The following is a 25,519-nucleotide window of genomic DNA, read 5'->3' on the forward strand; positions in this document are numbered from 1 at the left end:
TCAAGCATGAAGCTTCACTTCCCGCCTGCTTCCAATCTGCAGCGGACTCAAAATAGACCGGCGCATCCATTGAGAGATTCTCCGTTGTGAGTCCTGCGAATTGCTTCTGCAAGAACACTAGATATGTCAATGATATTGAGCTTTGTGGTTCGGCGCATCATTTCTGGGGAAATGGGATAGGTGTTTGTAACGACAATCTGATGGATACAGTCGCACGCCTCCATCTGCTCCAGACACGTTCCTTGGAAAAGCCCGTGAGTAGCAATGACATACACACGGTGTGCACCACAGTTCTTAACCATGTGTTCGGCAGCTGCGATGAAGCTGCCGGGCGAGTCACACATGTCGTCCACGATCAGAGCGGTCTTTCGATAAACATCTCCCACCAGAGTGATCATGCGTTCGTATGCAGTTGGCGGGGTCAGTTCGTCTTCCTCCTCGTCTGAAAGCGTATCCGTCTCGATCGGACCTGCAAGGGCATGTGATGCGTTGTCGTGAGCGGAGTAGCTGGACAAGAAAGACATTTGCATGTTGTTTGGGCCGTGATCGGAGCTGTCACCATTATCTGATTGTTGATCACCTGTGACTAGGTTGCCATGTACGCTATTTTGGTAGTCCTCATTGACTACATGCCCAGAAATGAGACGCGCCGTGTGTACCTCAGTATATTGATCATACTGAGGCATGGAGGAGCGCTTGTGTGGCGAAAGATTGCGTCGCGATTGAGCTGTCCTGTTGGTGCGGGTGGTTCTTGCTGTCTCGTGCGATGCTGCAGACCCTGCTTGGCTGCGATTATCTTGGCCGTCATCATCAGCACTATTTTCCTCGTCTGCATCTGCCAGCTCGTCAGTCTCGGCATCTTCGTCGTCAGAATTAAGCACAGACGCGACAGTAGAATTCCCGGCGTAATGGCTTGGCAGCCACGGCTCTTGTAGCTTCCGGCGGCGGTCTGTATGGATCAAGGCAAAGTTGACCTTCAGAGCATCGGCCATTGAAGTAACTCTTTTCGCCCCACCGGGATTTTTGGACACAATCACGACATCCCTCCATCGGTCGACATTCTCCTTGATCCAACGGACGATGGCTGGTTCGGCGTAGAGATTGTCGACAGGCACCTTGAAGAAGCCCTGCATTTGCGAGGCGTGCAAATCGACCGTGATAATGTGATCCACACCTGCAACAAGCAAGAGATTCGCTACCATCTTGGCTGCGATACAACCGCGATGTTTCTTCATCTTGGACTGCTTGACGTACGGGAAGTAAGGAAGGACAGCCGTGACGCGAGAGGCACTTGCCCCCTTGCATGCGGATATCAAGATCAGGAGTTCCATGAGATGATCGTTGACAGTTCTGGATCCACTTTGAATGACAAAGGTGTCCGTATCTCGCACGGACACTCCAATCTCAACAGACGTCTCATCATTGGAGAATCGCCCGAGCTTAACGGGTGCAGATTCAACACCCAGACGAGAGCAGATTGCCTGAGACAAAATCGGATGACTACTGCCAGCTAGAATCTTTGTCTTGCGCATTGTTCAGGAGCCTGGAAAAAGGTTTCTGCAGCCGAAATCCTGCACAAGCCGCGTTCAGTCGCACCCGCTATTGGCAGATGGCACGCTTTTGGTGAAGATCGAATGGCCAATATCAAATGGCCTCCTAGAATGAGCAACCAGGCCTGCTCAAAAGGGCATGGTCAACTGCGTGTCGCTTCAGTGCGTAACTATGCAGCAGAGGTTGAGTCGCGTTTTTGACGATGCGCAAGTTGGCGCAACAGCAGCGGGGGTTAGGGTAAGATTCTCACAGCGAAGCAAACAACAGCGGGCAACCCACGCGTTTCGGGACTGAATTGCATAGATAGACACAGAGTCGACCAGAGCGGCTGCGCTTCATCTTCCAAAGCTTGCAGGATGCCTTCCTAGAGAGCACTTGTTCATTCAAAGTGTCGCAAGCAAAGCGCGCAAGCACAAGACTTCAATGGTAAAGTTCCCCCGGAGCTACGCAAACAGCACGTAGCTGACCATCACAGGAAAGCAATGGCCCGCAACAGTCGGTGTTGGGGAAACGACCAAGGGACGATGGAGAAGATGCTCATCTGGTCTGGCAGAGTGCGCATCACCTTGGGACGCGACCTCAGGAAATGGGTCTGTCACAGTCATCGTCACCCGTACCGCGCCCGCAGATCGGCATACAGTATCCCCAGCAGGCTGTGACTGGAAATGCGGCAAGGAAGCAAAATACGCCCGAGTTCTTCATGAAAAGCCTTTATGAGTTTATGCGAAATAGAGGCACACCCATTGTTCAGATGCCTCGAATAGGAGACCGGCCAGTCAACTTGGTAGCCCTTTATGGGCATGTCATGAAGGCCGGTGGTTCTCACAAGATCAACACAAACGGTACGTGGCCTCAGATTGCTGCGACGCTTCATTTTCGTGGCTCAGAGGACGAAGTCAAGCGTATCTACGACGCCAATCTCGCCACCTACGAGGAAGCTTGGACGACTGCCCGTCAAAAGCAACATCCGAAGTCTCAAGCGACTGAGAGTCAGGTTTCAGCTGCATCGGAGGCATTCGGCAATCGAGGTGCCCAAATGGCCGTGGACGCGTCTCAGGTAAGCGCAGCAGCCCCGAAACAGCAAGTGGGGCAATCATCATCAGCCCCGTCCGCTGCTCGTCCTTCTTATGTTGATCACATGGTGCTACCGAAGCAAGAAGTGACGGAAACTAAAGGCTCAATACCTGAGCGCCCAGAAGGCTTATACATTGCAACCGACTCCTCCTTGGACCTTGAAGCTGATGTAGATCTGAGCAAAGTTGTCCCCTTTTATGCCTCCGGGCAACCTGCAGCAATGCAAGGTCCCAAATGCCGCTTCAGGACGGCGTATCAACCGAAGGCTGTTCCGATGACCACATTCGCTAGTCTTGAATTGACTCTTGCTGCGAATCTTGGCAACGATATTGATGCCTTGCGACCCTACCCGTCTTTCCAGGAACTCGGCAATGTGGATATACAAGCGATTACGCGTTCGCTCGAGAGTGCTCTTCCTGCAGAGGTTGGCAATGCACTCGACATTCTGGCAATCATTGCTTCGGATCGCAGATGGGGCCTACCCCTAGGTCACTGCAGAGACTTGCTTGAAGCACTTCTCGAGTGTCTGTCGACCAGTCTTGAGAGCTTCAGTGGTGTAACACAACTTTCAGGACCCTCAGGTTTTCTCTCAGATTTCCAGACTTATCACGACTTACTCAAGTACACACAGCGAATATCGTCGCAAATACGTCGCAGCAAGGAACGCGATGCGAAATATTTACATCAGCATTGTGCCATGGAACGCATTATGGCAGTCTTGACAATTCTACGCAATTTGTCTTTCACAGAGGTGAACCAAGATACAATGTCTTCTGCTGCAGATTTCGCCGCGATCTTGTCTGGCGCCATTTCCTTACTCCAACATCCATTTATTGATGTCGAACGTCGGTTGGACCTGTGCAAAGATGCAGTCACAATCCTGGCGAATGTCGGCCGAGGACTCAGTCTGCCTGACGCTCAAGTCTGCCGGACATATTTGCACTTCTTGGCTTTCTTTGGACCCGATCCAATCAATGCTGCGGCTTCGTCGTTCGAGTCGCGCCAAGAACCTTATTTGCCTTCCGCAATCGATGCGTTGGCTAAGCTCCTGTGCAGGGATGCGCCCAATTGTCAACTGATTCGCGAAGAGCTATCGTCAAACCTACACTCAAGCACGACACCTCGGGACAGTCTTGGATACAGGCTTATGTGCATGGCGCTTTGCCCGATCCCTTACAACGGGACATCGCCACCCCTGCGCGCCTTGGAGCGCCATTTGCCTTTGGTAGAGCACTCTCTCATTGTTGCAGAGTTCATGGCTACGTATGCTTTGGCAGGAGGTGAGCTAGCTGGCATCCTGCTCAATGATTTCCCAGACTTGGTATCTGGTCTCTGGAGGCTATCGCACCTATCCACCGGTGTCATCACGACCAAAGTACAGCCAGCCGACCACCCATATGCTCTTGTCGGAAAGAAGTGCGCCATTGTCCTGCGGCTCATGTCAGAACAGGTCGCGACAGGCCACCAAAGTCGCCCATTCATTCGTGAAACACAGGCTGTGGGAACGTTACTTCTGTCTGTAGACCGCGAAATGGTGGAAAATCTGGTGTTGACTCATGCCTTTTAGCTAGCATAGCGCCTCACTTCCTGCATAGTTGGAAATTCGCACGGAGGGTGCAATTGGATGCTTCCAAAGTTACCCGCATGTGTTGATGGGTGAAATAGGCATATAGTATGAATAGCGCTGACCCATCTTTGTAGTTGGCGAATTTGGAATTTCAAGGCTAACTCTGCGAGTCTTTGGGGGCCGTGCGCGTTTCCAATTTCGAAGCGTCAATTGCAGCGCGTCGTAGAACTCTGACAACGGCAAACCGTGGAGTCTCGGCCATAGTCGTACCAGCTGCTGAATTTGAACCGCAAGATCATCAGCACGTTGAAGCTGCACACAATCGTCTTCGTCTGACGGCGATTGTCATCTTGCCTTCTCCGATCTTGTCTGTGCATGGCTCGAGCAAATACTTTCAGGCTCCGAACAATTGCAAGCAGCAAGCTAGAAGACGCTCTCTAGAAAGCTCTGAAGGCTGCGCACATGGAGGAAACCATAGCAGCGGGCTTGGCCAACAAGATATACGAGAAGCGTAAAGTAGCTGCATACGAACTTGAAAAGCTCATACGCGATGCTGCGCAGTCTCAAGACCATGCCAAGGTGCAGGCAGTCATTGACCAGCTCTGCAATGACTTCATTGGTACATCACAAAAAGCGGCGAGGTCAGTCTCTGGCGGCCTTATCGGACTAGCTGCAACGTCCATTGCGTTGGGCAAGGGTCTAGCTGTCCACCTCGATTTGATCATACCTTCGGTTCTATCATGCTTCTCGAACCAAGATGCGCGCATCAGATACTACTCGACAGAATCTCTTTACAACATAGCGAAGGTGGCCAAAGGGGAAATCTTACTGTACTTCAATGAGATATTTGATGCTCTCTGCAGGGTATGCATGCGAACTCGAAGAACGAATCACTGACTTCCAGTTATCCGCCGATTCCGAGATCTCCGTAAAAAACGGAGCAGAGCTTCTCGACCGCTTGATCAAAGACATCGTTTCCGAGAAGGCTACAGAATACGTTTCTGTTTTACAAAGCTCTCCTTTTGCAAGTCCCTCTGTTGCACCACTCAAGTCTGGCGAGGCACTTTACTCTACCAACGGGCGAGACCGGCACACGGCGTTCTCCTTAAACAAATTCATTCCGCTTCTCTCGGAACGCATGTATGTCCTCAATCCGTTCACGCGCATCTTCCTGGTATCATGGATCACGGTGCTCAATTCAATCCCCGATCTCGACCTTGTCGTCCATCTCCCTCAATTTTTGGATGGGATACTAAATTTCTTAAGCGATTCTCATCAGGATGTGCGCATCGCCACAAGCAAGCTTCTGGCAGATTTTCTGGCCGAAATCAAGAAAATTGCCGACGTCAAGCGTATACAAGCAAACACGAAGAGATCCAAATATCGAGTTGCTGATTCCAGTCATCGATCTTCAGTAAATCTTGACATATCTGGAACAAAGGAAAAGTCTTTGACCCCAGCAGATATAGAACAGGACGGAAAAGATGATGGGCATCCAGATGACGAGGATGAAGGCTCTCTCAGTGGGCTCGATCTTTTCATTGATTACACAGCATTGGTCAGGATCCTTCTGCGACATCTCAACTCTCACGAAGAGGCGATACAGCTCACAGCACTGACTTGGCTATCCGAGTTTTTTTCTATCTGCCCTCTAGCTGTTTTGGAGTTCATGCCAAAGCTGCTCGAAGTGTTCCTGCCCACAATTTCGCACGACGCAAAAGCTATGGTCAAAGCAGCCTCAGAGGTCAACGACAAATCGTTGAAACTGATCCGGAGCGTTATAGATGGCACGCCTCTTCCAGATGGCTCGCTGGCCTTACTCGACTCGGTTGATTTAGACTTTGGTGCAACGGTGAGTGCTGCAACAATACAACTGCTCGACGACCATGTTGATACGAGGGTCAGTGCACTAGGATGGCTCATGGAGCTCCATCGAATGGCGCCCAGCAAAATATTGACTCTTGAGGACGGGACCTTTCCAATTCTACTCAAAACACTCTCTGACACAAGTGAAAAGGTCGTCACAAAAGACCTGCAATTGCTAGCGCAAATATCTAGCAATTCGGCCGATGATTACTTCAAGGCACTATGTTCGAATCTGCTCACCCTTTTCTCATCTGATCGCAAGCTTCTAGAGACTCGAGGTTCTCTTATCATCCGTCAGCTGTCCATCTATCTCAATGCTGAGCGCATCTACAGAACTCTTGCAGAGAGTCTGGAGAAGGAAGATGACCTGGAGTTTGGTAGCACAATGGTCCAGCACCTCAACAACAACCTGCTGACTGCACCGGAATTATTTGATCTGCGCAAACGATTGCGAAATATGGATAGCCGAGATGGTCAATCATTCTTCACGGCCTTATATCGTTGCTTCTGTCACAATGCTGTTGCAACATTCTCTTTATGTCTGCTTGCACAGGCGTACGAGCAAGCTTTCAACCTGCTTCAAATCTTCGCTGACCTTGAAATCACGATACACTTGCTCATTCAAATTGACAAGCTTGTACATCTGCTAGAATCACCAATCTTCACATGTATGTCTGTTCCGAAACACATGTTGGCTTTCTAACATCCAGATCTGCGATTACAGCTTCTCGACAACGATCGCTATCCTTTCCTGCACAAGTGCCTGTACGGTCTACTCATGCTGTTGCCACAAACGTCGGCTTTCACAATACTGCGCAACAGACTCAACAGCATTCAGTCTATCCCGGCTGCCAAAGCTACACAAACAGCGATCTCTGGAACGGTGCGCAAAGGCAAAGATGAAGTACCATTTGCTGAACTGCTAGCAAAGTTCCGCAGCGTTCAAGTCAAGCATGAACGTGCTAGGCAAATTTCGTCAGGTGCTAGCATCGCACCAAAAAGCCAGCGCAGAATCTGATTATCACCCAAGCATGTTGCACCCCGTGAGGATCGAGCATCTCAACGATGTGATTGCTTTGGTATGCGATGAGCTTGATGTGCCAATGATTTCGCCATATACTGGGGCTTCTTTTTCGAGCTTGCTTTGGAGCCATTTAGCAAGACTTTCAAACGCTTCTCGGTCTTTCAGTTTATCAACTTTTGTCAATATGATCTGAAAAGGAATCCTATAGAGAATCAAACCATCCGCGAGATCCATGTCCGATTGCTTGATGCCATGGGAAGCTTCTACAAGTAAAAAGGCTCGGACTAGTGTTCGACGCTTCCGTAGATAATCCATGATGTTTTGTCCTTGTGTCGCATGACTTTTGTAGCCATATCCAGGGGTATCTACTAGAGTCAGGCGTCTGGGTGCTTGGCCGACTGTAAAAGCATTCAGCTGTTGGGTCTGTCCGGCTTTCGAAGAGGTTTTGACAACATGAGATCCCATGAGTCTGTTGAGTAAGGAGCTTTTACCCACATTACTTCTGCCAAGGAAGGCCACTTCCGGCCCTTCCTCTTGTGGCATATGACGACGAGCCTTCGCTCCGTAGGCGAAGGTGGGCACGCCTTTCGAAAAGAAATCGTCTGCCTGTTTCCTTCTGTCACTGCTATGTGAAGCAGCATGCCATCGGTGTGTGACATCCTCATGATACCAAGGCTGGAGGCGCCGGGAAGGCGCTATAACAGTAGACTGATATGAGCTGGAGCTAATATAAGAGCAACGTGACTGAATATGCTGTCCGTGCACAGCTGATCTAAGACTGGCACTGATTTTGAAGTAACTCGGTCCTTCAAAGGGGGACAAGTGCATGAGTATTGAACCGATACCGACAGCTGATGGGACTCTGAGTCGGGCTTTCTAGCGAATGCGCAACGAAGCGATGGTTGTCTCTGTTGTGATGGCGATTGGAGTGTACACAAAGGTTCTGGTCGCGCATTCGCAGTTCTTGCATGAGATACTCAATTCTAAATTAAATCACGGAGCGCTTATTAGTGATATGTACCTGGTACCAGTACTATTGGCATACTGCATTTGTTCATATGATCATATACCTATCACAAATTTGGTGATCTACTAAGTGGCTGTGTGACGATGCACTCGAAGTCAAACGTGATCAACTCATGTTCATCGAGACGCACATTGATCTTGCAAGAGCCAAGCGTGCCCAACTTTAGAGCGAGCTCGATTGCAGGCGAGGCGGGTCATTCAGCTGCTCGAGTACCCTGAATTTGCCGCGAATGGCCTTATTGAAGTGCTGGCCTTTGGAATGCTACCGTTGAGACATCAGACCCTGAGCCTCCACCAAATGTCATGGTCGGCCGATCTATGTGATCTTTGTATACCAGCTCTATCCTGTTAGTTGCGCGCAAGCTGGACGGATCGCTGGATAATTACCTGGGCTACTGAGACGTTGAATGAGTTCATCAGTTGTCCAGTTGCAGCTTGTAATCAGGAAGGTTCCACCGCGCTTCAACATCTTCGCCACACAGCCGGGAAACACATCACAGAGCCTTTGACCGGTTGCAGTCCTGTCGGCAGACAGAGAGATTGCATCAAAGGTCCCTTTGTCCAGGATAAGATCATATGATTCTTCCTCCTGGGTCGCAGGAGCCATGAGGAAGTCTGCTTGCTCAAATTCGATTGAAGATTGGAGTCCCCTTGATGCAGCTACTTGCCTTGCTAGCGCCACTGAATGTTGAGCATAGTCGATGCCTTTGAATTTCCAGGCACCAAAACCAGCTTCGTACAATGCGAACAATAGGTGACCATTACCAGTTCCGAGGTCGAGTACCGACAGTGGCTGCGCATTGCCAAAATTCTCTTCCAAGTATTCGATGATCTTGTCTTCAGCATCCTCTCCGAACCATATCTCGCCCTCATCCCCGAAAGATTTGAAATTAGCGACCTCCTTCTCATAGAAGTCTTCCCAGTATTCGGATGTGCCTAGCTTGGCCGGTTGAAGGTCCTCATTCATCCTGAAGTTCCTGACAGGTATCAATGAATCTTTAGACACCAGGCGTTTCTCAATTGCGGTCTGAGGCTGGCTGTCAGGAGACCCCGTGCACTTCGCTGCAGCCTAGATAACGAAGAAAGATCTTGCTATCAAGTCTCTTGCAATGAGCACTAGGCAGAGAGGAGAAAGAGCGAGAAAACGGAGGGGAAGTCTTTAATGGCAACCAAGTATTCAGCGGTGCTTCGTTTCTTAGCTACGAAGACTAGTTCAAGCGTTCTTGCGTGGTGGGAGTTCAGCCTGACCGCAGGCAAATATGTGCAGCTTCAGAGGATCGACTTCAAGAATGAAGGCTGACCACTGCAGGCTTGAAGGTTTAGGTTGCGGACGTTCCAACGCAATCGGTGTTCGGCAAAATCCCGCGGATGGGCGCGATGACGAAAGAGTTTCATGAAGACATGAACATACCTATCTAGAAACACCTCTGGAAGTCGTCTGAAGCCTCAAACGCCTCCCCTCTGTGGCTCCTCTCCCCTCTTTGGCTCCTCTATCTACCAATACACGGGCGCGCTACATATTACAAATAGAAGTGCGTTTCGTTGCTTCTCAGTCCGCGCACATCGGAAGTTCAACACAAGACCGACGAAACTCAAAAGGTCGATTGCATTAACGACCCGTGGGCCGTGGAGTCTAGACACAATTCGGCTGGCCTGCTGAAGTGCTCAACAATGCGCGTCTTGACTATCAAAGGACAGAACTTCATTGATGAACAAGGTCGTAGTGTTCAGCTTAGAGGGATCAATCTCTCTGGCGATTCCAAATTACCAAAAAGCCCGGATCTTCCTTCCCATCAATTGGAGCATTTCTGGGACGCTGACAACATAAGCTTCGTCGGGCGGCCCTTTGAGCTAGCGGAAGCAGATGCGCATTTATCACGCATTAGGGGATGGGGTTACAATATTGTTCGCTTCGTTGTGACGTGGGAAGCAGTAGAGCACGAGCGACCGTATGTTCCTGCTCGTCAATACACATGAGCTGACAGAAGTGGCAAGTACGACGAGGCTTATATCGATTATTTGATTCAGGTGCTGCGTAAATGTGGCCAGCATGGTCTATATGTCCTTATGGATCCTCACCAAGATGTTTGGTCTCGGTTCTCTGGCGGCTCGGGCGCGCCACTTTGGACGCTCATAGCAGCAGGCATGAATCCGCTCAACTTTGAAGTAACGGAGGCAGCACTTGTGCACAACACGTCGAAGGTCCCCGAGGCCTTTCCAAAGATGATCTGGGCGACCAACTATCAACGTTTGGCCGCTGAGACCATGTTCACCTTATTCTTTGCAGGACGACACTTTGCACCAAATGCAATTCTGGATGACCAAAACATCCAAGATTATTTGCAGAACCACTTCATTAGTGCAATGCAGCATGTCGCGCGACGCATTGTGGATGCGGGTGACCTAGCCGGCAACGTCGTCATCGGTTGGGAATCCCTCAATGAACCCAACAGAGGTCTCGTCGGCCTGCCAGATCTTTCTTGCGTCGAGAAAGAGCAGCACAACCGCCGAGGCACATGTCCGACTCCAATGCAGAGCTTTGCTACAGGAGCAGGATTCGCTCAAACCATTGACGTCTGGGCATTCGGGTCTATGGGTGCAAAAAAGAGTGGAACCACTGTGGTCGATCCGCAGGGCACTTCAGTTTGGCTGGACAAGAATTATGACGACAGCCGATATGGCTGGAAGCGGCACGCAAAGTGGCAACTTGGTCGTTGTATTTGGGCGCAGCATGGCGTCTGGTCAGAAACGGATGTCCGATTGCTCAAACCCGACTACTTTTCACGCGGGCCAGGCGGAGTCAAGTTGAACATGGCACAATTCTTGCAGCTGTTCTGGCTCGATCACTTTAGGGCGTACAAAAGCGCTATTCGCGAAGTGCACGAAATGGCCATCATCTTTTGTCAACCACCAGTTCTGGAGGTACCGCCGATATTTTCAAAAAAGGATCAAGCAGATACGCAAATTGTATATGCGCCTCATTACTACGACGGCTTAACCTTGATGAACAAAAAATGGTAAGATGGCCTCAGTGTGATTCGTGGTCCCTAACTTTCAGGAATACTTGGTATAATGTCGATGTTCTCGGTGTCCTGCGGGGCAAATATCTTTCGCCAGTCTTCGCGGTGAAGTTCGGGCTCAGAGCTATTCGGAATTGTCTACGGGATCAACTCAAGGCTATCAGGCAGGAGGGCTTGGCAAATCTAGGAAACTATCCGTGCTTCTTTACAGAAATCGGAGTTCCGTATGATATGGACGGAGGTAGGGCATATGAAGATGACGATTTTAGTTCTCAGATCGGGGCATTAGACGCCAACAGTTTTGCATTGGAAGGTGCCAACGCTCACTTCACCTTGTGGCAATACTCTCCGTTGGTGAGTTTTGGGTATGGTCTGAGCTGCTGCTAATCCACAGAACACGAATCGCTGGGGAGATCATTGGAATGGGGAAGACTTGAGTTTATGGTCGAACAGCTATGTCCAGGATGCTGCATTGCGCCCGTCGTCTAGCTCGAGCGAAGGCTCTTTGAAGCGCAAGTATCTCAAAGCGCTGCCGGAGCCTTCATTCCCAGCTACAGAGCTACGGGACTCAGGTAGTCGTGCTTGGCCAGCCTTTTTACGACCTTCGCCAGTGACAACTGCAGGAAGCGTACAGTCCTTTGGCTTTGACCTTCACAACAAGGTCTTCTCACTTGTCATTGAGGCCAATCAGGATGGAGGTGCGAGCGATATCTATGTGCCGCTTGCTCACTTTGATGAGGAGATGGTCGTGGAGCAGAGTAGCGGGAGTACCACCTTCGATGTTGCTCGACAGGTCTTGACGTGGACCCATGGACCGGGCAACCAGAGGCTGCACATCACTGCAGCCAACGGTCGTGGGCACTCCAGTGGACTGTTCTGCTCATGTGGTTGATTGGAGATCCGCATCCGGGAAGTGAACACCTTGTGATGTGACACAGCCTTCCGTTTTATATCCGACTCTCAATTTATATATGTGCTATACAAATGAAGGCAGAAAATGCGATATGACTGCCACAAACGACGACAAAGCAGCCGAGCAGCGCGGTCAGGTAAGCTGTTTCCTCCTAAGCAGACCTGCTAGAACACCATCTGGCCCTACATACACACGTAAATCGCACGTGTGCGGATGGGGCCGACCAACTGTAGCATGTCAAAAGGCGCAACTTGGAATCCATCTGATGTTGCGCTAAAATTAGTTGATCTCCGCGTGTCGACGTCAAATCTAATTTGTGCGTCAAGGTCGAAAACACGCAATAGCTAGCGCTGGAATTCGCGCTTGATAGCACGATCCTCCAAGCAGAGCATAGCAGTAAGTGCTCGCATTCGGCCTGTTGTCCACTGAATGTCCCCGAGCAATCAGCGCATCGGTCTTTGCCAGCAGCATCATGGATCAGTTTGTACCAACTGAGCGAGAGCTTCAGGACACATTACAGCTTTCCATTGACTTGCGACACGAGAAAAATATAGACTCGGCCTATCCAGATTTACGAGACCGGCACAGGAAGCAGCAGAGAGTTGCGCAGCGCAACGCGCCCGGTCAAGGCAGCGCAGCCAGCCAAGGAATTCATCGAGTTGCGCAAAGTGACGCGGCATCGGAAGACGATAAAGCTGGTGATGCAAGTGCAGCTCATTGGCGTGCTGTACGTAGTTCTCTTCAATCGTCGCCCAATCTAGGACAGCCGCCGGGCATCAGCGCACATCACGAGTCCAGAAGGGTGTCCAATGTTGCTCTATCTTCGCCTATCATCCCTAGAGGCCATCATTTTGTACCGAGTGGTGCAACACCACCACGGCCAATCTCTGGTACTGCTGTCGACAATGCTTTCGACCCCACAAGTGCTGCCGAATGGACACAAGAGCGCGTCCTCCAGTGGCTTGGAGACAACGGATTCGGCTCCGAGTGGCAAGAATCTATCATCCAGCACGGTATCGAGAAAGATCAGTTCTTATCGCTCACCAGCTACCTGAAGGTTCGCAAAGTGGTGCCGTCAAGTATGCATGGCGCAGAGGCAGGCGCAAGGCTGTGCAATGCTATCAGGAAAATGCTAGAGAGACACGAGCAGTCAGGTAGCGAAGAGAAATCTGTGCAGGACAAGCAATCTCGCGCTTTGAAAACGACTGCATCGTTCGATGAAGCGCAAATGCCCAACGAAGGAAGCTACCTTTTGTCTGGAGAGCCTTCTCCAGTCAGCGATGTAGGCTTAGTCCGTCCAATTACCCTGGGTGGCAGCGAAGTGACAGGACCACTAGCTGCACTACATTCATTCGCGCAGAAACACCAGCGAAGTAGGTCAAGTGGGAAGGATAATCTGCGCGAGACGCCATCGGAACAGATCCTTGTGCCTCTTCAAGCCGCTCCACAAGCCAAGGAAAGCAGACTTTTTGCAAATTCTGCAACAGCCCCGATGCTAAATACGAAGCCGCCTGCAGAGGACTCTTTCTCAAACAAAGCGACTTCTCCAGGTAGCCAGAAGCTACTGCACGCGCAACTGATACATGCTGGCTCTCCTCCGCTTTCATCAGCAGAAGTCCCTCAGTTACCTTATTTTTTGCTACCGCGGCAAGCGGTCCCTTCAAACAAGCGCATCTTGCAAGTCACGCAAGACAATGAAAGATACATTGTGGTTGACGTCTCTCAATCTCATCTTCAGGACGCGCAACAATGCCGCGCACATATATGCGAGCGCCTTGGAGCCAACTCTAAGGACTGCGAACTTCATGTTACCGAGATTGGTGGTGCATTACACGGTAAGCCTCTTGTTCCAGAAGCCCGGCTGACCAAATAGATTCCGCTCTTGACGATGAGCAACTGCTGCTTGCATGCTCAATGACAAACGAGAAAGGGTCTATCAAATTGTTCGTTCGCACACCGCTGCTTTCATCTCATCCTGGCACGAGGCTAGCCCAAACACCGAATGAGCTGTTGCTTGATGCTCAATTCGCAGAGGATCACCACAAGCGAAAATACAGGTCAGTGTCTAGCGACTACTTTGGCTTCATCCAGCCCAAAGGCACATCTCCACCGCATGAGAAAGATTCAGAAGATCTCGTGATTGGAAGTGGCCTTGAGATTAAGCAACCAGTTGTTAAGGCCGCGACAGTGCAGCCATCGTCACCCGCGAAGACTGTTCAGGCTACTCTGGATCTTTCTGAGAAAGGGTTTAGAGTTCTACGTCCTAAGCAGGCAATTGATTTTGATGCCAGACGAACAAGCCCATACGAGCAACAGCGTTCGAAAAGCCAGCAGTCCCTTTTACAGCGCGAGGCATCTTTAGTCGCGCATCGCCCCGCTCCACGACCGCCGGCGTCCGCCTCACACAAGTGGCGAAAGTCACAGCATGCTCTCGCCACAGGAAGTGAAGCACATGGACCAGTTGGCCTCAAACAAGAAGCCAAAAAGATTTCTGATTGCTCAGAGTCTAGTACTATAGGGAAGTCTATGGACAGACCCAAAGTTGGCCTCTTTGATGACGCTCCAGATTTTGGTGATTCAAGTGGGTCTGATGAGGATGAAGGGTGCTGGGCCGTCAAGCCAAAAGATCCGCTACAACCTCGTGTCGATCATCCCGAGTCTGCCAAAAGCATTTCTGCAGAAGAAAGCTTCCGTCATCAGAGCATGCGCTTGCGCCCAGGTCTGAAGCCCGCACATCTGAATCAGCCCGCCTCTCCTGAGAAGGAGCTCCGACGCTCGCCGTCGCCGGAATTTCATCGAGGTGATGACCAGCTTGGGCTAGACTCACCGCTACCCACACCGGGTTCCTCAACATCGGCGAAAGAATTACCTAGCTCGGGAGTCGCATCGTCCCCATCTAAGTCCACACGGTCCAGACCATCTACAGCACAAGCGAGTATTGACACACCACTCACCGCTCCTGGCAGTCGGGAGAGATCCGGCTCAAATGCTTGGACAATTCGTCCTCCAGCTGAACAAGTTTATGAGAATCTCCAAGTCTTCTTCCCTAACCATGATCTTGACAAGCCAATCATTGCTGATGGCTTTGATGGTGCAAATGGCGGCAGCATTTCGAAGGCCACTCAGATGCCCGAAGAAGTCAAAAGGGACCCTACACGCATGAAGAGCATTCGTTTCGTTGCTGGTGAAGCGAATGAGGCGAGGAAACGATTCAAAAGCATTGCGAATGGTGTTCGCGCTGCCAATTTACTGCGGAAACGTTCCACGAAGGTGTGGGGTTCGAGAGCCATAGAGGTGACGCCCAGCTCTCTCAAGAAGCAAATTCCCATCATACCAGAGGCCACAGAAGTTTCTGTGAAACGTGCACCAACTTTTAAGTGGCTCAAGGGTGAGTTAATTGGAAAAGGCACTTATGGGCGAGTATATCTTGCGATGAACATCACCTCCGGGGAAATGTTGGCAGTCAAGCAGGTTGATGTACCTCACAGAGATGTCGAGCTGCATTCGAGTCAAAAGGCAATCATCGAGACGCTCAATGCAGAAATCGAGACGATGAAGGACCTTGATCATCTGAATATCGTTCAATATCTTGGGTACGAGCGTACAGAAGACAAGATCTCCATTTTCCTTGAATATGTGCCAGGCGGTTCAGTAGGCGGTTGTCTGAGACGACATGGAAAGTTTGAAGAGTCGGTAATCCGATCTTTGACCCGTCAAACGCTACTTGGCCTTCAGTATTTGCACATCCGCGGTATTCTGCATCGCGATCTAAAAGCAGACAACTTACTTCTCGATCCTGATGGCACTTGCAAAATATCAGATTTCGGGATATCAAAACGAAGTCAGGATGTTTACGGTAATGACGCCAATATGTCAATGCAAGGAACCATTTTCTGGATGGCTCCCGAGGTTGTGCGCACCAAGAAGCAGGGATATAGCGCAAAAATTGACATCTGGTCTTTGGGTTGCCTTGTGCTGGAGATGTTTGCTGGGCGCCGCCCGTGGTCCAACGAAGAGGCCATATCAGTACTGTATACCCTCGGGACTGGACGGCCTCCTCCGATCCCAAAAGATGTGATTGACAGTATATCAGCAGAGGCAAAAGACTTTTTGGCCAAGTGCTTCACCATTGAGCCGTCAGAGAGACCAACCGCAGAGGATTTGCTGGCCCATCCTTTCAGCCAGGAGCAACCTGCTTTCCGTTTCGCAAACAGCAGAATAGGGAAGATCATCAGCAAAGCAGCAGATAACACTAGATCGATCAAGCAGTAATCTCTACGAATCTATGCCGCAAGCTTTTTATGCATAGCGTATTGTAAAGTTCCAGTCCTCTCGACCAAATTCTTGGTCCTTTGAATAACATCGTGAAGGTGCTGTGCCCCTGATACGTCGCGGATGATCTCAATGAAGCCATCTTCTGTGTCGATGTCTGCATTGAGATGTTCCAAACTTGAGTTGATTATGCTGACCAGGGCTTCCTCAGTGAGATGAGTGAGGCGTGTCAATGTTGTGAGATCGGCAGTCTTGTGCAAACGGAAATACGCTTCGATGAAGGCGACAGTGAATGAGCTCGTCACTGCTTCTGCAGAAGAACTCAAAAAATAGTCACTCGCAGCAATCTGCCCCAGTTGGTTCAGAAGGTTACTTGCACCCTCAAAGTCGTACTTGGAATACAATGCAAGTGCGAATTTCGTAAATGGATCAGAATAGACCTTCTCAGCCTCAAGGGCGCGGATCAAATCGCGCAGACGACGATTGTAGTTGCCAGCTTTAGGGCTGCCGGCAGCAATGACAGCAACCGTCAAGTATCTGAGCAGGTGAGGCGCAGAGGTCTGTAGCGCATTCATGTATGCAGGAGTAAAGAAAAGCTCCTGAAGCTCATTATGCTTCGGACTTTCTGCATTGTGCAGCGGAAACAGGGCCCAGTGCAAAAGCCACGTTCTGCTGCGCAACTGCGCTATCGGATCATCGTTCTCGCCATCAATGTACTCCCGCAATTTCGTCAATTCGGAAAGCGCATCTTCCCAATTTGCGGTCAAGATTTCTGAAGCGAGTTTACCCCATGTTGCAGAAGTCACGAGCTTCTGGTCCGTGCTCAATACGCGAAAGTGGTACAAGTGATCCACAGCACCGACGTAATTGCCACGATTGTAGTCAAATTGGCCAAGCTTGTATAGCACGTTAATTTGTTCAATCGAGATATCGTGATTGTCGCGTAGAAAGGTCATGTTCTGAGCCTTGTCCTGGCGCAGTGCTGTGGCGACCTCTGGATTTTCAAGGACCTCCAAAACTTTCTTGCTTTCCGATTCCAACACGTTGAGCTGCTGTCCAATAGCTTCCTCTTTTTCGGCGAACTCTTGAGGGGCCTCATCCGTTTTGTGAATCTGCTTGTATAGCTCAGCACAGTGCCCGGGCATATTGGTGTCCTTTAGCAAGTCATATTTCGCTTGCGTGATTTCAGCTTCGGTGTAAGTTCCGGTTTGCTGCAGGAAGTCCAAGACTGGGTAGATTAGATGCCTGTCCAAGTAAGCGAGCACTGGCAGGTCTTCCATGATCCTGTAGACGCAGTCCTGCCTGCTTTGTGTCGACTGCCTCTGTCGTGGTTTCGTGCTGTAGAGAAATTTGGGTCCGCACGTGAAGTCGCACGCTACAGCACCACTTGAAAGCACATCTTCCTTCGCCTTGCACTCCTCTTCCTCACCCACGTTTGTCGAGCTTCTGGCTCGGCTGCATACTGATTGTCCTGCATCATTGTTGTAAACGGAGGCGTGGTAGAGCAATTCAAGAGACTATGATAAGCGCCGGACGTGCCTACAAACGCTGCCAGCGCCTGGGTCTCTCTGCTCAAGCAAGGCCTTTAAGGTCAAACATCATTCCATAAATTGCTCTTACTCGTCTATAAATGAAGCTAAAATGCTGTATACTGTCTAGAACTGAGAGATCAGCATCTCCTTGCATTCTACGAACGCCAATTCTTGAGGATCTCCTTCAGCCTTGGCGACCCAGTCAACTCGTAACATTCTTGCACATACTCCTTTGTCAATGCGAACGGTTTGGCGGTCACATTGGGGATGTAATTGTTGATGAGCAAAGCAGGATTGATTTGGGTTTTCGGGATTTTCTTTGCAAGGAATGCCCGGAACGGTTTGACACCGTTGCGAAGGAAAGATGAGTGGAAAGGAACGTCGATGCCTTTGAGTGGGATAGTGGCATAACCACGCTCAAGTTCCAGACGACCGCCAGATGCCTTTGCCTTTTGCAGACTCTTGTCCTTGCAGAGATCGACAATCTCGCTCAACTTTGATTTCAAGTCTTCCATAGTCATGGTGTTCATCAATTTGTCGAGCTCGATATTTTGAACTTTGAGGACATTGAACACATTTGAGATTGTGTCCAACCCAAGCAGCGAGCCAGCTGCGATGTACTGCTGATTTTCCACATTGTAGTTGACAATCTCTACCAGCCATGATGTCTGCTCGGCAACATGCTCAACGACGTAGCGCAGAGCAGCTTCGTTAAATGTCTTGCCTATCCGGCTAGGATTGACAGCCATCATTGCGTAATCCGAGCGCCCTTGCGAGTCACGGGGAACAGCAACCTGCATAGTCATTCCGCGGTAGAAGACGACGTCCACTAGGGCTTCTGTAGGAATGACGTTGGCAATGGCAGCCAGAGCACTGTACTCACCAAGTGAGTGACCACCGAATGAAGCGTTTTGCTGTACCAAGCCTTTGGCCCTCATATCCTCAAAAGCAGCCTTCTCCATTAACGTCAGCGCTGGTTGAGTAAACTGTGTTGCCGATAGCAAGCCAGTCGGAGAGATGAATGTGTAGAAGGTCGACTCATCGGTGATATCCTTGAAAATGGGCATGCTAACATTGTTGCCAGCCTCGTCGACCACTTCGTACACCATACTCGTGTAATTCTTCTTGATGCGCTGGCCTCGGGGCCCTCCGAAGTGGACGGTCAGTTCCTTTGGATTGCTCTTAACAATGTGGATGATGGAGAAGCCGTAATTTTCCAGAAAATGACGGTCGGCTCGCTGCCAAACATCCCGGGCGACTGCACTCGTTTCGTACAAATCCATGCCCATGCCTTGCTCTTGAGAACCTTGACCAGTAAAGACATAAGCAGTCAATGGCTGTTCGACTTCAGCCGTGCCGTCCAGTACCTTCGCACCTGTGTCTTGATTGAACGTCTCAACTTTAATGATTTTCTTTCCGTTGACCATGCCGGTATGCGACAGCTTGGTCTTGAGATTTGTGTTTGGCAAAACCATGTCCATGAAGGAGACATCATACGAGACAACGCGCGAGGGAACGTTTTCTGCAGCAAATGTCTCAACAAACTTGCGAGTCGAAGCACTTGTGAACATCCCGTGAGTAATTCCCGTCGATCCAGGCAGCTCCACATACGCTGAAAATGTGGGAGACACGTGGATAGGATTGAAGTCGCTCGAGATCTCGGCGTAGGGTGAATTGGAAGGTGGTGTGACGGAGACTGAGCTGTACACAGCATCGGGAATTTGGATGACACTGTAGCCTCCATTTTCGAACAAGACTGGCTGCTCAATTGGCGAACCATTGCGGTTGAGGTACTCGGTTACAGGGTTTCCGTAAGAACGACCAGCCTCGTACTTGACGGCAGCGATCTGGATGACTTCTTTCGTCGGAAGCTCCATCCAGACGGTGCCAGAAGTTGTCACATGGCTATACACTTCAGCGTCGCTGAACCGCACAAAGCTACTGAGGCGGAAGGTGAGAGTAGAATGCAGCAATGGGTGGTCGAGATTGAAAGGCTGGAACCACTCTTTTGATAGCAAGACTTCGACATCCTTGGCCGAAGACAAATGGACTTGCACTGGCGTTTCTTGCGACTTCTTGAAGGTATTTTCGTAATCCGTGAATGTGCCACGATACAAGAACCTTGTCAAAACTTGCATAACAGGCTTCCCCTGCATGGAGATTGTCCCTTCCACCTCGACAGTCTTGCCTGATGGACTGTTGGTCACAGCATTGATCTGCGCTGAGGTTCCGACCTTGTCGCCTTCCGCAAGAGGCTTTGCCCCGGGTAGCAGTCGGAAGCCATTGGAAAGGTGGACTAGTTTGAGAAGGTCTCCATCGATTGCCTTTGGGAAGATAGCCTTGATGACTGCCTTCCAGCCAACGACGATGGCAAAGTCCATGGGGGCCTGTCGAAGCTGGTTGCCGCGCTTGACATAGCTTTCCGACTCATTTCCAATGACATGACAGAAGTCCTCGATAGCCTTACCATCGATAGTGACTTCGCCCCCCTCGAAAGTCTGCGAATCGACTGGAGCGTCGTCCAAATTGTCTGGGAGCGCCTCAGCAAACCAGAGCCTCCAGTAAAAGTCTTTGATACGGTCGTTTCTGCCATGCATCACTTCGCGAATAGGTGCGAAACCAGTTTCGGGGTGGTACGTAAAGTGCAAAGGCAAGCCAAGAAGCTCGCCGCTGGCATTGCGATCTTCGTACATTGTGACGACAATCTGCTTCTTGCCGTCATATGTTGCCGTGACAGCCTTCACATCTTGGCCGCGGCGCTTGTCGAAGACTGTGATGACGGACTTGTCAATGTTTTCATCGTCGTCGATGACAAACGTGGTGTTGTATCGAGGAGCAAAGAGACGCTTCAGAGGATTCTTTTGGAAGGCGGTACCTTGTACCACGATGTCTGACGTCAATAGTGCGCGTCGCCACGAGAATTTTGGACCAGCTAGAATCTGCAGCCAAGGCTCAACATCTGGTAGCTGTTCTCCAGACGAGGTGGGTGGAAACTTGAAAGACTTCTTGCCTTGACCTTGGCTGAACGGCAAATGAAGGCCGTGATCGGTTGCGGCTGCACCACCGAAATATTCGACGACCGGAATTTGAGAGTCGTCATTGCCGTAGTATTGTTTTGTCAAAGCATCAATATGTTGCTCGTGGATCGAATCGAGAATTTCTTTGATGGGCTGGTTGACCTTGGTACTGTGCTTGGCGGCCATGGGACCCTGCAAAATGGCAACGCGTCCTACGTCCTGACCAACAACGGCCTCAAGATCTTCAGATTGCCATAGCGAGTCCTTCTTGAACCATACCTCGAACTGCTCGTCCAGCACCGGGATGAACGGGACCGGCTTTTGGCCTCTGCGTTGACAGAGAATCAGTAGATGCTGAACATCCTGAATGTTGAGGAGCTGCACTTCACATTCAGGATAGTGCGCTAAGATTTCTTTGGCGGCGGCGACGGGTTCATCCAATTGGGAGAAATTCTGCAACAGGGATGGCTTGCCTTCTATGCGGGTGAAACGTTCCTCAATCCTGCGAATGAAGTCACCAGTCAAGTTGCGATGAGACTTGTCGATCCAGCGCTTCTCGTGCTTCACATACATGAGCTCGATCATGCGCATGACAACGCCGTAGTAAGTCATATCCTCGAGATCACATGCTTTTCCGTCCGCAGTAACACCGAACCAGACTTTCTGAAAGTCTGCATTGAGCTTCTTGATGATATAGTCTTTCTTGGTCGTGAGAGCGGCAAGCTTCTTCTCCTTGGGCAGGTTGAAAATCGTGTCGTCCATCTCCTTCCACAGTAGGATACCGCGAGTGGCCAGCTTGTGAATAGGCTCACCTAGTTCTGATCGGACAGTAATAATGCCCCCTGCCGGGCCTTTATAGGTCTTCTCCCAATCCTTGTCATCAAGTCCCGGAGCATCGACAATGGCCTGCTTGGCACCAAGACTAGTCTTGCATTCTAGTGCAGTCATCACTCGCGAGGCAAGCAGCACTCCGTCAAATGGCATTGGTGGAGCATTGAATTTGAGAGCCCAGTCGCCAGTCAGGTAGGGCAGTGTATCTTCGGCTCCACCAAAGCCAGAGCCTGCAACTAAGATGATGTTTTCGCATCTCCTGATGGCAGAGTACATCTGCAGCATCGGGGAATGAAAGTCTTCGAAAGAATGATGCCCGCCCGCCCTGCCGCCTGTCCATTGTAGGATGACTGGGAAAGTAGGATTTGCTTTCGCGATAGCAATGACCTGTTGAATTGCATCCGACGAGCCTGGTTTGAAGGAGATGTGCTTGACACCCAACGTCTGACAGAGCTCATTGGCGACTTCGATCGAGGGTATACCAGCAGCAATTGTTACACCTTCGAGCCCATAGCCTTGCTCACGCAAGGTTTTCACCAAAGGTGCTTGCCATGCGTACGTGCGGGGATTGATGTAGATAATGTTGGGGGTGATACCACTGCCGGGTATAGTAGACTCCTGAATTTTGCGCACGGCCTCTGTCATGCCAGCAGGAGAATAGTAGCCACCACCAGCGAGCTCGATATGATAGCCAGCATTCATAGTTGCCGCCACGAAATCCCAAGCTACCGTACATGGAGTCATTCCCGCGACCATGATGGGTGGCTTCCCAATGAGACGGGAGAACGGCGTATCAACATAGACTTTACCTTGAGCAGTTTTGACAAGGCGCGGGGAGAACTTTTGCACCCAGTCAACGGCTATCTTGACAGACTCCTCCTCTCTATCAAACAGCTCGGTCTTGCTGCCCATTTCGCCACCCTGAACGGAGAACGCGCCAGCCAGAATAACGCGGACACCTGTGCCGTCTTTGTTACGATGCGTGAGGCCACCGAGTCCCGAGACTCCGCCAGGGCCGAAGTCAATAACGTGTGTGGCCTTTGGGAATTGAGTGGCTTTGACCCAGTCCACAGGCAGGAATTCAATCATGTCCACCAAGCGTTTAACAAGCTCCGAAGGAGATATGCCCTGCATGTTCTCGCCAGTGTCGGTGCCAAAGACGGGGATAGCGAGAGGCCCGTCGAAGGTCAAGTTGGCGCAGTCAGTATAGAGAACTTCGGCAGCGGGTTTCAGATATTGGCTGTGGAATGGCGCGGTGATGGGTAAGAATCTGTTCACAAAGCGCAACTTACGCTGTGAAAAAGGGATACGTCCTTGGTTCTCGCTAGGATCTGCCTTCAACTTGCGAAGTCCCAGATTCAGACCGTACAATGACTGAGGCGGTCCAGTGACGACAAAATTCTTGGGACCATTGACGAGCGCAATGGCAATCTTGCGATTGCTAGGCAGATGCTCGTTTGTCATGTCAATCTGCTTCTGGACCAGTGTTTGACTCAAATCGCGAACACTGAGCATTGGCGTAGGTGTGCCTTCGCCTGAGCTCAACGAATCCTGCAGTGCGCTTGGCGGGAGAGTTGTACGAGGGTACGATTGCTGAGAGCGTGCACCAATCCAGAATAGTATCTCAACTGCCTTTCTTGCGTTGTTGAAGAATGACTCCCAGGTGTCCGATGCGGAAATACAGACTGCAGTGACAATGCCTTGGGAATGCCCAGTCGTGCCAGAAATCAAATCGCGCAGAGCCCCGGGTTCCTTGCCCAAAATCCTTGCGGTGATTGCGTAGTGAGCAAGTTGTGTCAGTCCGATGAGGGGAAAACTGACAGGTGCAGAAACCATGTAATCCAAATCTGGCGTTTTCGCTGCGTCATGCAACCAGTTGAGAATGTCAAGACCTTTGCCGTAGTTTGCTTGGGCCTCCTTCTTGACGACCAATTGGAGCAGAAGCTCAGCCATCAATTCGAGGAAGTCGTTGATGAGGCCATCGTACACGTCCGCCAGCTCCCTGAGCTCATCAAAGTACTCTTCAATGTTGCCCTGCCCGCCAAAAACTGCAAACACGTTGGTGCGACCGTCTTGGGCAGCACGGAATAGAGCAGATTCATGACCTTTGATCGCCCGTCCAGTGGCAAGCCGTGCTGCGTAGTACGAGCGAATGACTACCAATTTGTTGCTTAGCTCTCCAGGGAGTTGGGCGGCAACCGCATGTACCTCATTACCTTTCAGGAAGGAGCGCTCGAACTCTGTCACGACCGATACAAGGAGATCCTCGTATGTAGTTGGATCATCGCTTGTCAGATTGGCTAATTTGCCCAAGAAACGGCCAACGAGCTCAGTTTCGCTGCAAGGACCCTCTTCAGAGAGCTCGTTGTCTGCTGATGGCGCTGGTAGGGACAGGAGGAGTTGGTCGCGAGCTTGAGATGCAAGTAGATATTGGGAAGAGGGAATCAGGATGGCGTGCTCAATCGGACCATAGCGTATTGCGAGCGGTCGTGGGTGACTTGCCTGGTATGTTAGATCTTGAACGGAATTGGAGGGCGATACGAACGCTGGAAGGTGTGTGATATCCGGTTGTGGCCATTGTAGCAATGAGCGCAATGGCAAAGAGAACTTGTACAGGACGACGAGCCTAGAACTACAGTCAGTTAGCCTGTCAGTCCCAAAGAAGGGGTTGCGAGCCTTACCTGGCGGTATCGACCAATGACCAGCGCGTGGATCTACTCTAGATGGTTGGAAAATGCAGGCAGCGTGGCAGACAAGTGCTTGACAGCTGGCGTATGTGAGGCCGCGATTGGACTACAGTCTCAGATCAAGTCGCAGACTCGCAGGCTTCTTTCTTCTGGTGCAGGCCTAACAGCAGGTCTGCTCTGTGTCGTTGACTCGTTTGGTGGTGAATCCCACCCGCGATTTTGTATGATGCGCGCGACTTTCGGCTGGGAGGTGTTGAGAGGAGAGACCCGCCCAGGATTCAAGAATACCCGCACGTCAAACGGTCAGAGGCGCAGACGAGGCTTCAGCTATGGCAGCACGGCCAGGCTTCACACGTCTCAGGCTAGATAGACTGTGCATATCTAAAAACTGCACTCTTCCTGCGTGCTCACTACGGCGGGGCTTCTACATACATCATGATACATGATACGACCTTCGAGAAGGCGCAATTGAGGGTTTCACGCTCATCTGAATGCACACCTCCATGCATATGCAGCTGAGATAGATGCTTCATAGGAACAGCCTATGCCATGACGGCACGCATGATGGTATAAGCTAGTGCTATTTTACCGCTGGATCACTTGAAAGGACGCGTGCAAGCAAGTCAGCCAGCCAGACAGACAGATAGACAGACAGCCGGGTGGGTGGGTACGGTACGTATGCGCAGAAAGCTTATTTTTCAGCACGAATGCGCTGGCGATGTGCTCACTGCTCAGGCCCGCAACATCCCATCGACGACTTTCTCTCATTAGACTTGACTAGCGCCTTTCCCATAGAGACTGGCCTTCCTTGCCCGTAGAGTAAGCGTATAGCTCTCTTGATGTACTGCATGGCCAGCTGCTGCTTCTCTGCCGAAAACTGTTGCTTTGTGTCCTTGCCCCCAACCCGCGAATGCCGGCCAATCAGCAGCCGGCAGCCCAAACGCGCGAAACCTCAACGTCAGACACCGCGAACTCGACTACTCAAGTGCTCTTGCAAAAGCCCGACGCCAACGCACATAGCGGACGACAAGCGGTCTCTGATAAACCGTGCCCTTGCAGCTTCAGTCGACCACTCTGCAGCCCAGCATACCTGCATCCATCAGAGCCCGTTACTGCTAAGTAAGATCCGCGCTGAATTC

The 25,519-nt window shown here is 50.7% G+C and overlaps 9 protein-coding genes across 9 annotated transcripts; 4 read left to right on the forward strand and 5 right to left on the reverse strand.

Annotated features, from left to right (window-relative positions):
• Positions 1-47: 47 nt before the first annotated feature.
• BCR37DRAFT_345480 (phosphoribosyltransferase-like protein) lies at positions 48-1,532 on the reverse strand (the record flags this gene model as incomplete). The annotated part of the gene is made up of 3 exons (XM_040867626.1): positions 48-442; positions 560-732; positions 925-1,532. 3 exons carry the CDS (start codon positions 1,530-1,532, stop codon positions 48-50), a joined length of 1,176 nt encoding a protein of 391 aa, XP_040726518.1.
• A 188-nt stretch (positions 1,533-1,720) lies between these two features.
• BCR37DRAFT_378536 (uncharacterized protein) lies at positions 1,721-4,349 on the forward strand. Its single transcript, XM_040869064.1, has 2 exons — positions 1,721-1,977; positions 2,027-4,349. Exons 1-2 carry the CDS (start codon positions 1,975-1,977, stop codon positions 4,190-4,192), a joined length of 2,169 nt encoding a protein of 722 aa, XP_040726519.1. The 5' UTR covers positions 1,721-1,974; the 3' UTR covers positions 4,193-4,349.
• A 305-nt stretch (positions 4,350-4,654) lies between these two features.
• BCR37DRAFT_345776 (vacuolar protein 14 C-terminal Fig4p binding-domain-containing protein) lies at positions 4,655-7,076 on the forward strand (the record flags this gene model as incomplete). Its single annotated transcript, XM_040867640.1, has 3 exons — positions 4,655-5,056; positions 5,097-6,726; positions 6,769-7,076. 3 exons carry the CDS (start codon positions 4,655-4,657, stop codon positions 7,074-7,076), a joined length of 2,340 nt encoding a protein of 779 aa, XP_040726520.1.
• On the reverse strand, positions 6,619-8,147 carry BCR37DRAFT_270900 (P-loop containing nucleoside triphosphate hydrolase protein). The gene is made up of 2 exons (XM_040866775.1): positions 7,301-8,147; positions 6,619-7,255 (listed from the first exon to the last, which is right to left on the reverse strand). Exons 1-2 carry the CDS (start codon positions 7,908-7,910, stop codon positions 7,080-7,082), a joined length of 786 nt encoding a protein of 261 aa, XP_040726521.1. The 5' UTR covers positions 7,911-8,147; the 3' UTR covers positions 6,619-7,079.
• On the reverse strand, positions 8,081-9,075 carry BCR37DRAFT_366396 (S-adenosyl-L-methionine-dependent methyltransferase; the record flags this gene model as incomplete). The annotated part of the gene is made up of 2 exons (XM_040868280.1): positions 8,081-8,433; positions 8,478-9,075. 2 exons carry the CDS (start codon positions 9,073-9,075, stop codon positions 8,345-8,347), a joined length of 687 nt encoding a protein of 228 aa, XP_040726522.1. The 3' UTR covers positions 8,081-8,344.
• A 376-nt stretch (positions 9,076-9,451) lies between these two features.
• On the forward strand, positions 9,452-12,267 carry BCR37DRAFT_270766 (glycoside hydrolase superfamily). Its single transcript, XM_040866774.1, has 4 exons — positions 9,452-10,057; positions 10,097-11,125; positions 11,167-11,482; positions 11,523-12,267. Exons 1-4 carry the CDS (start codon positions 9,780-9,782, stop codon positions 12,018-12,020), a joined length of 2,121 nt encoding a protein of 706 aa, XP_040726523.1. The 5' UTR covers positions 9,452-9,779; the 3' UTR covers positions 12,021-12,267.
• A 246-nt stretch (positions 12,268-12,513) lies between these two features.
• Positions 12,514-16,313, forward strand: BCR37DRAFT_392073 (uncharacterized protein; the record flags this gene model as incomplete). Its single annotated transcript, XM_040871102.1, has 2 exons — positions 12,514-13,876; positions 13,915-16,313. 2 exons carry the CDS (start codon positions 12,514-12,516, stop codon positions 16,311-16,313), a joined length of 3,762 nt encoding a protein of 1,253 aa, XP_040726524.1.
• Positions 16,314-16,324: 11 nt separating this feature from the next.
• Positions 16,325-17,593, reverse strand: BCR37DRAFT_366405 (eIF3 subunit 6 N terminal domain-containing protein; the record flags this gene model as incomplete). Its single annotated transcript, XM_040868281.1, has 1 exon — positions 16,325-17,593. The coding sequence occupies one exon, from the start codon at positions 17,591-17,593 to the stop codon at positions 16,325-16,327; it is 1,269 nt and encodes a 422-aa protein (XP_040726525.1).
• Positions 17,594-17,902: 309 nt separating this feature from the next.
• BCR37DRAFT_397874 (putative fatty acid synthase beta subunit) lies at positions 17,903-24,603 on the reverse strand. The gene is made up of 3 exons (XM_040871744.1): positions 24,375-24,603; positions 24,239-24,325; positions 17,903-24,195 (listed from the first exon to the last, which is right to left on the reverse strand). The coding sequence occupies exons 2-3, from the start codon at positions 24,269-24,271 to the stop codon at positions 18,001-18,003; spliced, it is 6,228 nt and encodes a 2,075-aa protein (XP_040726526.1). The 5' UTR covers positions 24,272-24,325; positions 24,375-24,603; the 3' UTR covers positions 17,903-18,000.
• Between the last annotated feature and the right edge of the window lie 916 nt (positions 24,604-25,519).

The sequence above is a fragment of the Protomyces lactucae-debilis genome (genome assembly GCF_002105105.1).
Source record: "Protomyces lactucae-debilis strain 12-1054 chromosome Unknown BCR37scaffold_6, whole genome shotgun sequence".
Lineage (NCBI taxonomy): Eukaryota > Fungi > Ascomycota > Taphrinomycetes > Taphrinales > Protomycetaceae > Protomyces > Protomyces lactucae-debilis.